The sequence below is a fragment of the Emys orbicularis genome, chromosome 8 (genome assembly GCF_028017835.1).
Source record: "Emys orbicularis isolate rEmyOrb1 chromosome 8, rEmyOrb1.hap1, whole genome shotgun sequence".
NCBI classification, from domain to species: domain Eukaryota; kingdom Metazoa; phylum Chordata; order Testudines; family Emydidae; genus Emys; species Emys orbicularis.
In genome coordinates this window covers 76,731,201-76,744,985 of record NC_088690.1, presented here as the reverse complement: position 1 = coordinate 76,744,985, position 13,785 = coordinate 76,731,201, and the positions used below count along the sequence as shown (strand labels likewise).

General features: G+C 49.4%; 1 protein-coding gene across 1 annotated transcript in view; it reads right to left on the bottom strand.

The window, feature by feature from the left end:
- Positions 1-3,323, bottom strand: part of PFDN1 (prefoldin subunit 1) — a 61,823-nt gene extending 58,500 nt beyond the window's left edge. The window contains exons 1-2 of the mRNA XM_065409671.1: positions 3,274-3,323; positions 2,193-2,359 (exon numbers count right to left, since the gene is read on the bottom strand). Coding sequence (XP_065265743.1) covers positions 2,193-2,359; positions 3,274-3,306 — 200 coding nt within the window. The 5' untranslated portion in view covers positions 3,307-3,323. The remainder of the gene's footprint in view (positions 1-2,192; positions 2,360-3,273) is intronic.
- Positions 3,324-13,785: the final 10,462 nt, after the last annotated feature.

The window sequence follows — 13,785 nt, the reverse complement described above, 5'->3', positions numbered from 1 at the left end:
CCTGAAGAAGAAACCCTTCCCTTGCTTAAATGCTCAGAGTCTAACTGATCATCATATGTGATGTCAGGAACTTGGCAGTTAACTTGGGGGTGCGGGTTGCCTTCCCGTGCAGCAGGAAGTGCGGGTCACGTGCCAAGATTATCTGGGTATATCTCACTTAATTCCTTGGCATTGTAGGGCACTCTGACATTGCTGCGTCTTGATTCTGCCTATTCTCTGCCTGTGGCCTATTAGTCTTCTGTGGCTGTAATATTTTGGTCTAATTTTGATTGTTGGGTTTAGTTTTTGGGTGTTGGGTGTGTTGCTGGCCTGTGATATGCAGGAGGTCAGACTAGATGATCTGGTAGTCTGTTCTGGCCTTAAACTCTATGGCTTTGAGCTGCCAACAGGCTGTATCATTCACTTCTCTGCCTCACTGCAGGAGACTGAAATCAATTTCCTTTGAAGGTGCCAGTCAATAATACCCTCATGTAACACCTCAAAATTAAATTCAGCTGCATGAATAAAATAATTATTGGCAGTTTACAGAAAACAAATAAGAGACAGTATGTACAGTATACTGGACCCCTGGAAACGAGATATAGAACATCCCTTCAAGTGGGCCCAGACAATTTGTCGGTACTACCTGATACACTACATGAAAGAAAAACCTTAGTACTCCCAAATCTTTGTCTGTCTTTTCCTTTCAGAGCATTAAGCACAACACTTATCCAGTAAGAATGCACTATTAGCTTAAAGACTAGTTCATGTAGCCTTTTACAAGAGGGTATCGTAATTACAATAGGAAGGTATCATTAGCATGCCATTAAAATACATATTAGGTTTGGTTTAAGCCAGCGTTTCTCAGCCTGGGGTCCGCGGGCCCTTCTGATCAACTCAACTCCTTCCCCTGACTCCCAGCGCCTCCTGCATGCCAGGGAACAACTGTTCCGCGGCATGCAGGAGGCGCTGGGAGGAAGTGGGATTCGGGGCGGGGCAGAAAGAGGCAGGGAAGAGGAGGGGCAGGGGTGGAGCAGGGGCAGAAAGAGATGGGGTGGAGGTGGGGTCTGAGCGCAGGGCTTGGGGATCCGCAGCAAATTTTTAAATCAAAATGGGGGTCCTCAGGTTGCTAAAGTTTGAGAACCGCTGGATTAAGCTATGTTTCTTTTGAAGACAGTCTAACGCACAAGGTTACATTTTCCTCCTTTCCTGTTATTGTTTTAAATTAACATATGCCACAGTGCACCTGGACAAACAACTTTCTGGCATCCATTTCACTTCATTTGGTTCTCTAAAGATTCTAGGGAACAGCTTTCATAGAACTTAATTAACATGCTAATGAACAGATCACCATTTCAGTTCCGTTGGACAATCATAGCCCCTGAATTAGTGCATTAAATTAGGAGACATACAATTTTTAGAGTCAAATACATATTTCATCAGGCAGTTAAAGTTGGACAGGTTTATTATAACTTCTCACAAATCTACATTTTGTCATCAGCATTCATGAGGCATACAAGCTCTGATGGTGGAGTCTATAAACTTCCATGAAACCCCAAATGTGATTGTAATCCGCATGAGCAAAGCCAAACAAAAATATGTAAGCACTCATTGAAATAAATTATTTTGCCAGAAGACTGGTGGGTAGCAAACGTTGTACCTAGAAGGTTGATCCTGGGAATTACAGCGCAGTAAGTCCCTCTTACTGAAGAACCATTGAAATGATAATTAAAAATAGGATTATAAAACACCTAAACACAGTATGATACGAAAAATCCAGAATGCTTTTCATACAAATAAGTGACAATGAGAGAGCATCTGTCCTCTGCTGGAGACCCTGTGTGCTGCTCCAGCAGCTTATAGGAGATACAAAAGCCCTGCAGATGGACAAGGGAGAATTTCCCCTGTACAGGGCCAACACAGCTCTGTCACCGTTGGACACTACACTCACACATACACACAGAATTATTATGAGGGGGAAATTAAAGTTTATGGCCCTGAAAGAAGATATGTTTTGAAGGAAGAGAATAGAGGAATCGCAGATCAGAGGTATGCAAAAGGCAGCTAATATTTACAAACCTGATACTTCATCATTGACTACAGAAAGAAATGTTTCTAAAAGTAGTATAATTTACATGCAATTACAGCAAGTTTTATTGGCAATTTGGAAGAATGTGGCCATAATCTCTTCCATCAGTAAAAAAGTTACTCACATTCTCCCTACACCTTCATACATGCGTGTCTCATCCACCAGAGTCATAATCTCCGTATCAGTGAGGTGTGCATGCTTTTTCGTCCTGTTTAGTTGTTCAATCTGTATATCTGCCAGCTTCACCTTTTGCTGTGTGTCGATAACCTTGGCCTGCAGTTCAGTAAAAGCCTAGTGAAAAAAGTAGGCAAGTTACAGTTATGAAATTTTGACCTTGAACATCATAACTTTTGCACAGGAAATTAAGTTTTACTGGTCCAGGAGTGTCAAGTAGCACTTCTGGACATGGTGCAGCTGTTTTCATTTTGGACTCAGAAAACTCAGCAACAGCTAACTCATGTGCAGGGGTTTATAAGTGAACTGCCTCTTTCAGCTATAATGACACCAGGGATTCCAAACACAGACACGCTTCTGGACACAGACTGTCAGCTCAAGGATCTGCCCTCCTGCGTGGCACACATATATGTTTTTAAGTTATCTAGCAAGACTCATTCTTAGTGATTTGCCTCCCTTCTGGGGCACTGGACTGCTCCTCTTCACTGGAGATGCCTGGCCTGACTCACTTCTATCTGCTCTCCAAGCTTTCCCCTGGCCACCTCCCAGTGCCCACTCCCTTCCCTGACAGCTCTGGTTCCCTCCAGGTCAGGGCTGGAGAAGCTCGCCCTACCCAGCACCAGTGGGAGGGAGGGGCAGCGCTCTACTCTCTGCTGGGGAGGGGATCAGCCATGCGGCCGGACAGAGAGGGAGCTTTGCAGAGAGTGAGGTCGCGTGTCTGTCTCAGGGTGTGTATGTGTCTGTCGGGGGAGGGGAGGGAGTCTCTCAGGTGCCCACGCTCCCACACCTCCCCCGGCTCCGTGCTCTCCGCTGCGCTGCAGGTCTCACACGCAGGCCCCGCTCCCCGGGCCCCGGCTCCTGCCAGCCCCGGGACACCCAGAAGGGCTGCGGCACAGCCGAGCCCCGCGCGGCCTCTGAACCCGGGGAGCAGGGCCCTGCTGCGGCCCTCCCTCTTGCAGCCACCCAGGCTATAGGGAAGGAGGCTCCGCTCACCCCCGCACGCAACGCTACAAATCGGACCCGGCCGGTACCTTCTTCAGCTCTAGGTCCACGGGCGCCGCCATTTTGCCGACCTCTGCGCGTGCGCATTCAAGGCAGCGGGACCTATTCCAGTGGGCGTGCGCAGTGAGAGGTGGGCCTCTGCGCCTCCCATCACACACTGGACAGCAGCCCACGGGGACTCCAAGGCAGTCCTGGAGGGTTACCAGCATGCCCACGTTCCTCTTGGAGTACCGACAACCAGAATTGCAGTGCAGCAGGGATACCACCCAGACCCACCACCTGCAGCCATCTGAGCTAAAGGAGAATCACCCATAGCTGTCTGCAGTACGCGGCCTCTGACACACAGTTGAGCAGTTCTTCTAACTCTATCCCATAAAAACTGATGCCCATATATGCTAGCCAGGCCATTGCAGAATTGTATTTGTGGTAGACCCAAGCTTTGCTCAGTGAGATGAATGGCTGAAATTGCAAATTACCAACTTTGCAGACTATCAAGAGACCAAATAAAACATAAAGAATATCTCATCACACTATGTGTGTGTTCATGTATCCTGTAGTTGTAGGTCAACCAACCAGGGACCAGAAAAATATAATGTGACTGTACATGTAGTTATTAATAAACATTATTACACAACAGGTGTGTTTGGCATTTAACCAGCTAATATGAAGATAAGGTCCTTGCCCGAGGAGCTGAGCATCCAAGGGATTACTTCTGCGAAAGTCAACAGGAGTGTTGCCACTGACATCAGAGGATAGGATCTGGCTTAAATAAACTGGAAAACTTCACAAGGAATGACGAGGGGTGAAACAAAGAGAAGCTGCTCTTGAGAGAGCCTTATTGACAAGGAATTCAGATCAGTTCACTAGAGACTGTTGTATGTTAATTCTCATTGGAGATTATGATGCAGTTTTATTTGCCCATAATCTGAGCCACAAGTGAGGGAGCATACTGTACCAGAGCATACATAGTGATCAGATGCAACCTGAGCGGTAGGATTTAATTTGAACAGTTTGTGTTACTACTTCACAGTAGTTACTTAATGCTGGTGCAGTGCTTTGAACATGTAAAGCGGTGGCTCTCAATCTTTCCAGATGACTGTACCCCTTTCAGGAGTCTGATTTGTCTTGCGTATCCCCAAGTTTCCCCTCACTGAAAAGCTACTTGCTTACAAAATCAGACATAAAAATACAAAAGTGTTATAGCACACTGTTACTGAAAAATAGCTGACTTTCTCATTTTTACCATATAATTATAAAATAATCAATTGGAATATAAATATTGTACTTACATTTCACTGTATAGTATATAGAGCAGTATAAACAAGTCATTGTATGAAATTTTAGTTTGTACTGACTTTGTAGTGCTTTTTATGTAGCCTGTTGTAAAACTAGGCAGACATCTAGATGAGCTGATGTACCCCTTGGAAGACCTCTGCGTTTTCCCAGGGGTACACGTACCCCTGGTTGAGAACCACTGATGTAAAGCATCATGTGCTAAAATCCTGTGACTTCCATTGATTTTAATGGAAGCATTGGCCAATGCCTGATCCATCTAGGTTCTTATACCCCAAGCAAGAGAAGATATAAACCTCCCATAATGCACTTGGTAATTTGTGCAATACTACACCACTTGGAGAAATTTATTCCTGACCAGGCAGTGATGAGCTTACATCCTGAAACATGAGGATTGACAGCTCCTATAATTTACTGTAATTGCAGATGTTATTCATAGAAATGGCTGTTCTTTTTACAAAGTATCTCCCAGCCTTTTTGGAAACTTACCTAACTACATGCATCAGTTTAATGGGACATCATATTAAAGTGTATTTGCCTTTATCCATTTAAAATTTGCTGCTTTCCAATTTCGTTGAAAGGATCTCTGCCTTGCTGTTGCAGGCAACCAGCAACTGTTTCTTAATTTAAAGAAATAGGAAGATCTTAATCCAGTTCCCTGTGGACAGGTGTCCACATCACAGAAACCACTGCTATGGTAGGGACAAATTGCCATTCCTATTGGTAGACTCAGATGAGAGCCAAGAACTGAAAGAGTCACAGGTATAAATTTTTATTAGAGAATATTTAAAAATAAACGGTACAAAAGATTTGAAGAGTCAGTTGTCGATCATTGGGGGAACATACAGAGTATGAGAGGGGGATGTTGTTATGTCGGGGTTGGCTGCACACATAATACATACAGACTGTGATGTCTCCAATGGGGGGGGGTAAGCGGTGGGCGAGATCAAGACACAGTTGGTAAGCGGTGAGGGTCAATCATCCACATAGGGGGTACAAATAGTCATGGGTACAAGTAGGTGGGCTGGGTAATGGTGATGGGGCGACCCTCACGTGGTGGGATTCAGTTAGGTTGGGTAGGTTCGGGGTTCAGGGAAAAAGGCCCTGCGGGGGGGGGGGGGGTTAATAGGTCCCTTCCCCCTTGCGGGTGGGCGAGGTCTCCCCGGCTCACTCTTGGCATTGGCGGTGGCCGGTGAGGTTGGGTGGGTTCAGGGCTCAAGGGATAAGGCCCATCGGGGGGGGGGGTATATAGGCCCCTTTCCCCTTGCGGGTGGGCGAGGTCCCATCGGCTCACTCTCGTTATCGGCAGTGGCCGGTGGGGTTGGGCTGGTTCAGGGCTCGGGGGGGGGGGATATGGGTCCCTTCCCCCTTGCGGGTGGGCGAGGTCTCCCCGGCTCACTCACTGAGTTGGCGGTGGCCGGTGAGATTGGGTGGGTTCGGGGCTCCGGGGGTAAGGTCCCGTAGGAGGGGGTTTAAACGTCCCTTCCCCCTTGCGGGTGGGTGAAGTCTCCCTGGCTCATTCTCAGCATTGGAACTGGCCGGTGGGGTTGGGGCTCAGGGGGTAAGGTCCCTTCCCCCTTGTAGGTGGGTGGGGTCTCCCCGGCTCGCTCTCGGAATTGGCGGCGGCCGGTGAGGTTGGGTGGGTTCGGGGCTCAGGCCCAGTGGGGGGGGGAGGGTTAGTGAGTCCCTTCTCCCTTGCAGGTGGGCGAGGTCTGATCTGCTCACTCCTGGTATTGGCGGTGGCCGGTGATGTGTTCTGTGTAGATGTCCCGGGACCAACGGATAGTGTCTGAGATCATTAGGCGTCTCATGAGCCGTGCGTAGTGACGGCCCACTCCACAGGCCTTCAGCACTCGCTCGTTGCACGGGTCCCAGGCACCCAGGGCCCCGACAAGCAGAGCGTCTGTGTGTACCTCGTAGCCCTTTGACCGCAGGGCGTCAGCCAGGGGGGCGTATTTTTCAAGCTTGCGGGCTCGGGCTACGCGGAAGGCCGGGGTCCTGTTCTCGAACGGAATCGTTACGTCGACCAGGATGATCTTTTTACCGACCTCGTCCATGACGACGATGTCTGGGCGCAGCGGGCTGTCGGTGCCGGGGACGGTGCGGTTAACGGTGACTTCCCCCAGGCGCGGGTCGATGGCCTTCACCAGGCGGTCCTGGACGGCGTTGTGTCGCAGTTGCCAGGCTCTGGCGTGGGGCTTGCAACTGCATAGGACGTGGGGCAGGGTTTCGGCGACGTACCCGCACTTCCTGCAGCGCTTGTCCCGGTTCCCGTGGCGGATGGCACCGTTGAGGGGGACGCAGTTCAGCCGGGCGCGGTGTATGAACCGCCAGTCGGCGAACCGGGTGAAGCTGCCCGTGGGGAGGAAGTGGTTGCTGGAGTCCCACTTGCTGGTTACTTTGAAGGCCTTACCCTGGTCCGTTTTTTTCTTCAGGGTGTCCACGTAGAGCGCGTGGACGGCGGCCTTCAGGGATCTCTCCAGCACGCCTCTGGCTCCGGGGGCGACGATGGTGTTGGGAGTCCTTCCAGGTCAGGGTCAAGGCTCTTGGCATGACAGGACTGGAGAGCTTGCCCTCTGCTGCCCACACTATTCAGGTCCTATGCAGGGTTCTCAGCTCAGCACCTTTCACCAGCAGTATAGCTGCATACAAGTGGGATTTTAAAAAACTGAAAAGCCTCCCAATGAAGTACAACCTCAGAACTAGTCACTGAACACTCCCCCCCTTCTATCAATGAACTACAGGATTGCTCATTGCTGGGCCAAAGCACATCTTGTCCAGCAGGGCTACTGCAATGTGTGTGGTGATTACTGGAGAACAATGGAATACTTTTTTATAAGGGTTGCTCCCTGCCTTCACAGGGGGGTTGACATACTGAGCTAAAGAATCAAACGTGGGGGTCATGTGGCCATGTGAAGTGACAGAGCTCTGAAGCGGACTCTTGATCAATCAGTTTGAATTCCTTGAAGGTGATGTGCAATGCAAAGAGCCCTGCAAAATAGCTCCCCTGTGCTGAGGACCGGAGCTGCTTTGTTTGAATGTTGTTAGCAACAAAATTGCTTTTTGATAATGGTGACTAGGTGAGGCCACCTCTAGAAAAATATTTAGAGCAAGGAAGTGAGTTATTACTGACAAACCCCAATGAGGCTGCTCCTAGCCAGAATGCTGGCGCTGGATTTGCTTTTTAAGCAAACCACCCTTTCACATGCCTTAGGGGGAGCATTTGCTATTGATTCAGATGATCTAAAGCTGTGTAACAGACACGGCGCAGTATGACATGTGAATGTGGGCTGTTTGTCTCATTACTCACCAGGGAGAGTGAGGGCAACCAGCCAGTCCCAGAGAGAAGATCCCTATGTCCAGAAGAATATGTGCAACTAAGGCAACAGGTCAAAAAGTAATAACTGTAGCTAAAAAAAGAGGCAGACTGATGATGATTATTAATAATACCTTGCAGTTATACAGGGCCTCTCATCCAGACAGATACTGAAGTGCTTTACAAATGACCCCTGCTGGTGGCTGGCTGAAGCCCTGAAGCATAAGCTTTTAGGAACATAAGACATAAACCAGAAATGAGCCCCAGGGCTTCTGAGCCCTGCCCCCTACCATCACAAGTAACCCCATCATACAATCACACTCAAAAATTTATCCAGCTCTCTCTTGGATATAGATATAGTTCAGCCATGTTATAACATACATAAGGAAGAATACCACATCCTATAACCCTGACAGATACGGTGGCCTACAACATGGTTATGATATTTTCTTTCTGTCCACACAGTAAAGGATAAATCATAACAAGATTGGGCCATTAGCATGTTACAACAGCCTGGTTTATACCTGGTTATTTTTGCTGTGTAGACATGGCCCAATGTATGAATTCCATAGATCTTCTGTCCACACTACAATCTGGGCGGGAATCTATCACCCTTTCACTACTGTTGGTGCAGCTCCACAAGAGATAGCAATGACAAGAGCCCTAGTATGGACATGGTGCAGATGCTTTTACCACTGCATCAGCTACACTTGCTCAGAGCTAAATGCCAGCAGCTAGTCTCCACCAGCTCTCCCACCATTGCTATAGTACCAATACAGACCCCCAGTGCTGGCAACAGAGGGAGATTTTTGAAAACAGCTCAAGATAGATGCAGCTTTTCTTTTCCAGAAGGCCTTTTATACATCAAAGACCTACACACCTGTAGATGCCGAGAAGGTCCTGTGCTGGTGGTGAAATATCCAACAGGGGAAGGATTTAATACCATGGGCCAAAGAGGATGATGGTTACAGAGGTAGTAGGAAGGAAATGGCACATGGAGCACCTCAGGAATTGGTGTACCTTGTCCTGTTTATCCAGATGATGAATGATCTGGAGAGGGATGCAGATGACACAAGTGGGGAGATGAGCAAATGTGAAAGAAGCTCCAAGGAGGCCTGGAAAAGGTGAGAGAATGAATGACCAAATAACATGCATTGTCATGTATCAAACAGTGTAAGCAAGTACGTGCGTTCCCTGTAAACTGCAGTGATCCATAAGCTGTCCACCCACAACTGCCAAACCCACCTATTACCTCCCCAATAACTGCCCCAACTTTCCTAGGTGCCTATCCCTGTTTCTCTATGCTCCATCAACATTAGCTGCCTATCCCTCTGCTACACTGCACAGATCCTGTTGTCTCCAGCACACAGTGCTTCCTGACGAGGAAAGGAAAACTTGAGCTGAATAGCAGGAAAAAAACTCTTGGCAGCAAATTGTATAATATTGTGGCATAGTCTCCCAAGGGAAGCAATAGAAACCCCATTGTTTGAGTCATGAGCAATTTATAACTGGACTGGACAAAAGACTGAAGAATGCACAGTGGGGAACAATTCCGCACTAGACCCAGGGCATGGACTAGGCTATGGTGGCTATGATCTATGAAAAGCTCTGTGTGGCAAAGATGACTGAGGAGAGCACCAGCACCCTAGCTGGGCTGGCAGACTAAAGCTCTACAGCTGGCACACAATGGGCCACCCAGCAATAGAAATGCCAGTCACAGTCCATTTCCAGATGAGATGACTGGTGAAGGTTTACTACTCTCATAGGGTCAGTTCCTGGTCCCACTCTTGAAAGCAAAGGGCAGAACTCCGATTGATTTCAATGGGAGCAGGATTTAGCCCTCAATGCTAATGACCATCCACTTGATGTGTGACAGCAATTAGAAGGCAAACAGAACATGGGAATGTATCAATAGGAGGAACCAAGTCTCACTCCCACTAGCTGTCCCCTTCTACCTTAGAATTGCTCTAGGCTGGGTTTCTAGGAGGCTAATGAGCTTCAGTTGTTAATTAACCCTTGCTTCCCCAGCCTGGGACCCTGTTGCTTTCTATTCCCACTATGCGCCACACTGTCTAGACCTCTGTGGTGTGATAGACTCTACTACAGAGCAATTCATAGCTCTCAGAGCTATTATTTCAGGTTATCTGCAGACTCAGGCAAACATCTCTGTGTCAGTTACACTGTGTTCACAATTTGAAGATTTTGTTTGCAACCAAAAGGGCTAGGGCACCGGTTCTCAAACTGTGCGTCGGGACCCCAAAGTGGGTCACAGCTCCCTTTGAATGGAGTCGCCAGGGCTGGCTTAGACTTGCTGGGGCCTGAGCCCCACTGCCCAGGGCCAAAGCCAAAGCCTAAGGTCTTCAGCCCTGGGCGGCAGGGCTCAGGTTTCAGGCCCCCTGCCTGGGGCTGAAGCCCTTGAGCTTGAGCTTCAGCTTTGGCCCCCCTGCCTGGAGCGGTGGGGCTCAGGTTTTGGCTCCCTCACCTGGGGCAGTGGGGCTCGGGCAGGCTCAGGCTTCGGTCCCGCCTCTGGGGGTCATGAAGTAATTTTTGTTATCAGAAGAGGGTCACATTGCAATGAAGCTTGAGAACCCCTGGGCTAGGGACTTAATTTTTACCAATGAAGGCTGAGATTCTGGAGCACAAGATAGCAGACACCAAAACCTCTCCAGACCATCTCCTGGTCATTCCTAGCCTCTGCACCATGGCTTTGCATTGCCATGGCACATCAATGCTGTATTCTGCAGCCAGCTGGCAGTTCTACTGTAGCTTGAGAAATATTCTTAAACAAGGGGTTGTGTGAATGGATTTCTGTGTAACAGCTTTGATTGTTATTCATTTGACTATTAAATCAAAACCCTCGCAAGAATTTTCCCCCCACTCATAGCAGGCTGCAAGATCCAATACCAACTGTCACAAAACCAGGTGGCCTTATGGGAGAATGTCTGTGTGTGCCATATACCCTTCTGCTGCAGAGGAAAAAGAGGACAGCACTAGAAGGGTGTGGGCCTGGGTTCTAGTCCCCTTCCTTGTGATTACTACTGCCTTTTGGCTGTCAGCAGAGAGGTATAGGAGGAGGGGACAGAGCATTCAAGGAAAGCCCAGAAAGAGGGAAGGGAGCAGGGGCCGGTAGACAGCTCTTTTTACAGACAACTTCGAGGCTGATCATGCCTCACGTCGAAGGGCTGATGTGAGCACCAGCCTAAGGGGTCTGGCCTTGTCGGGTTGGTGAGGAATAGAGCTGGTGGAAAATTTTTCCAAGATAATGCTGATTTGATTAATTCTAAACATTTGCAGGAATGTATCAATTTTGTTGACATTTTCAATGGGAAAGTATCAAAATGTTTCATTTCAAATGTATATTATATTATATTATATTATATTATATTATATTATATTATATTATATTATATTATCAAAATGAAATATATCAGAATATTTTGTTTTGCAAATAATGCCGAGATTTTGACTTTTCGTCTCAATTTGGGACAAAAAACAAATTTCAAAATCTCAGAAAATCACAGGACATCCATTCTGGTTTTTGGACTTCTTTAGTGAGAAGCAAGACCACCGGGGAAGCACCAACTTTTGGCCCAGCTAGCAAACTCATGGAGAAAAGGAACATACCCACTGTAAACGGCTAGAACTGCCCCATTGCAAGCAGGAGGAGGCAGGCATGGAGCACAAAATGGCATCTGAAGGCAGCAAAACTGGACCCAGAAATCAGGATTTCTGTGGCCAGAGCGTCCCAGAGTGGATTTCTGGGGCAGCTGCCCCAAATGCAAACTCTGCAGCCTGCAATTGCAGAATTCACAGGGCCCTGATCAGACAAGTTAATTTTAATGCTCCTCCCGGAACCACTGAAATGTACTTGTGTTGTATTAGTGAGGCTTGGGGAGGCAGGGAAGGGAATTCAGCTGCAGAGCTGCTGCTGGTGGAGCTGCCTTATGAAGGGGTTCAGAGCTGCCTAGACATGACCCAGCCTGGTGTGGGACCATAGTACACTGAGAACAGGAACCCAGGGTGGGGGTGTCATTTTTTTGGAGCATTGGCCTTTCACAAGACTCTGGCTGGTGATCAGCATACAGGATCAGTTACCTGCAGGTGAAACTGAGGCCCAGAGAGGTGAAGGGAATTGTCCAAGGTCACACACGGAGTCAGTGTCCACTCCAGGCCACTAATAAAACTCGGGCTTCCTGACTCCTAGACTCCTGCTCTAAGCTCTGCTTCCCGCCTGGCTTTTCAATTTGCCGGTTTCAGCAGGAAATGTTGTGGCCGGTGACACATAGGGATTTTTGCTGTATTTCTGGCCCAGGCTGCATGTCCGGGGGGGGGGGGGGGGGGAGAGGCGGGGGGGAGGGCAGTGTGGGGCTCTGCAGCGTGGAGGTGGGGGGAGGTTGGAGTCTGCATTCCTGAAGGCCTCGGTCTGCATAGTTTCACAAAGCATATACGCTTGGCAGGCTCCCCTTGTATTCAGCTTCTGTGTTGGCAGCTGGAGAGCGGGTGGGCGTCGTGCAGACTGGAAAGGCTGATGAAGTGGAGGGGTTTGAACCCAGGCGAGTCAGGAGCAGCCAGGCCAAGGCAATCAGGACCCACTGGGCAACTGGGCAAGGCTGGCATCCACATTGGCTCCTGTGACCCAAGAGCTATTTACTGCCTGGGTTTCTGCTGCTCTGGCTCAAGGTGAACACTGGCACCTGTAGCTGTTCCCCCCACCCCCTGGTGACCGTGCAGGCAGCTGTTGGGGTGACTCCATGCGCCTCGGCCGCCTGGACATTCCAGAGCGGGGCTGGCTGCCACACAGCATGGTCTGTGAGAGGCCAGCCGAGGGCTCAGTCGCCATAGAAACCAGACTTCCCATGGAAAGGTCACATATTTGGTGTAGCTGTAATCCGGACCCCTCCAGAAATGGAACATTTTCCCCATTTTGATGCCGCTGGCCTGTTTCCCAAGGACACACGGGAAAATCTGTAATAAGGGTGGCTGCTGGGAGCCTGCCCTGCCCCATCTGGTGTCATGGGCACGGCCACAGCTCCCTGGGCTGAACTCCCTCTCAGAGACAATGCTGGCATAGAGAAGGCAGCCAAGATCAGGCCGTGGAGGCATCAAAATGTGCTAGCTATCCTCCTCCTCTCCCTTGCAGCAGTGGTACTCCAGCACCCTCGAGAGGAGGCACAGCAGCGCTCTCTGACGGCTTTGCTATCAAACACATAGCAAAGTCGGGCTGGTGTCGACATTATGAAGGGTTTGATCATCGACTCCCTGCAGAACTCCTGCCTTCCCCAGTTATAATACAGCCATGGCACAGTGACGCTGACAGAAGGTAGGAGTCTTAGAGCAGTCTAAGGGAGTCAGGGGAATTTCAATGGGATCTGGGCACCTAACTCCCTTAGAGCATGTCTCCACTGCATCTGGGTGCCAGCCTCCCAGCCCAGAGCCACGCTGTCATGCTAGTGCTCTAAAAGGAGCTGTGTAGATGGTGCTTCGACGTTGTGGCGCAGGCTCTCATGGCCCCTCAGGATTCAGAGCCCGAGCCCCAGATCGAGCTGCAGCATCTCCGCTGCTATTTTTAAAGCGCTAGCATGAGCCCCACTCTCATGAGTCTGTGGGCCTGGGCTGAGCGGCTCACTCCCAGATGCTGCGTAGAGCCCTTAGGCTCCTTTGAAACATCCCACCCAGAACTGCTGCTGCCCCCTCGCCTGCACAGAGTCCCTCTTCTCCCCCCCCGCCCCCGAGACACACAGAGCATGTGTCTGTGTCTAAGCTGTGCCTCATGCGCTAAGAGAGTTAGGAGGAAGGCACTAGAGCACAGAGGACAGTCCAGCCGCTTACACATGAGATGGAGCTGCTCGACTGTGCACCCAAAACAGCATCCAATTTGCTGGGAAAATGCCTGCTTGCCCATCACCCTCACCCAGGCCTGCCTCTGTGTTTG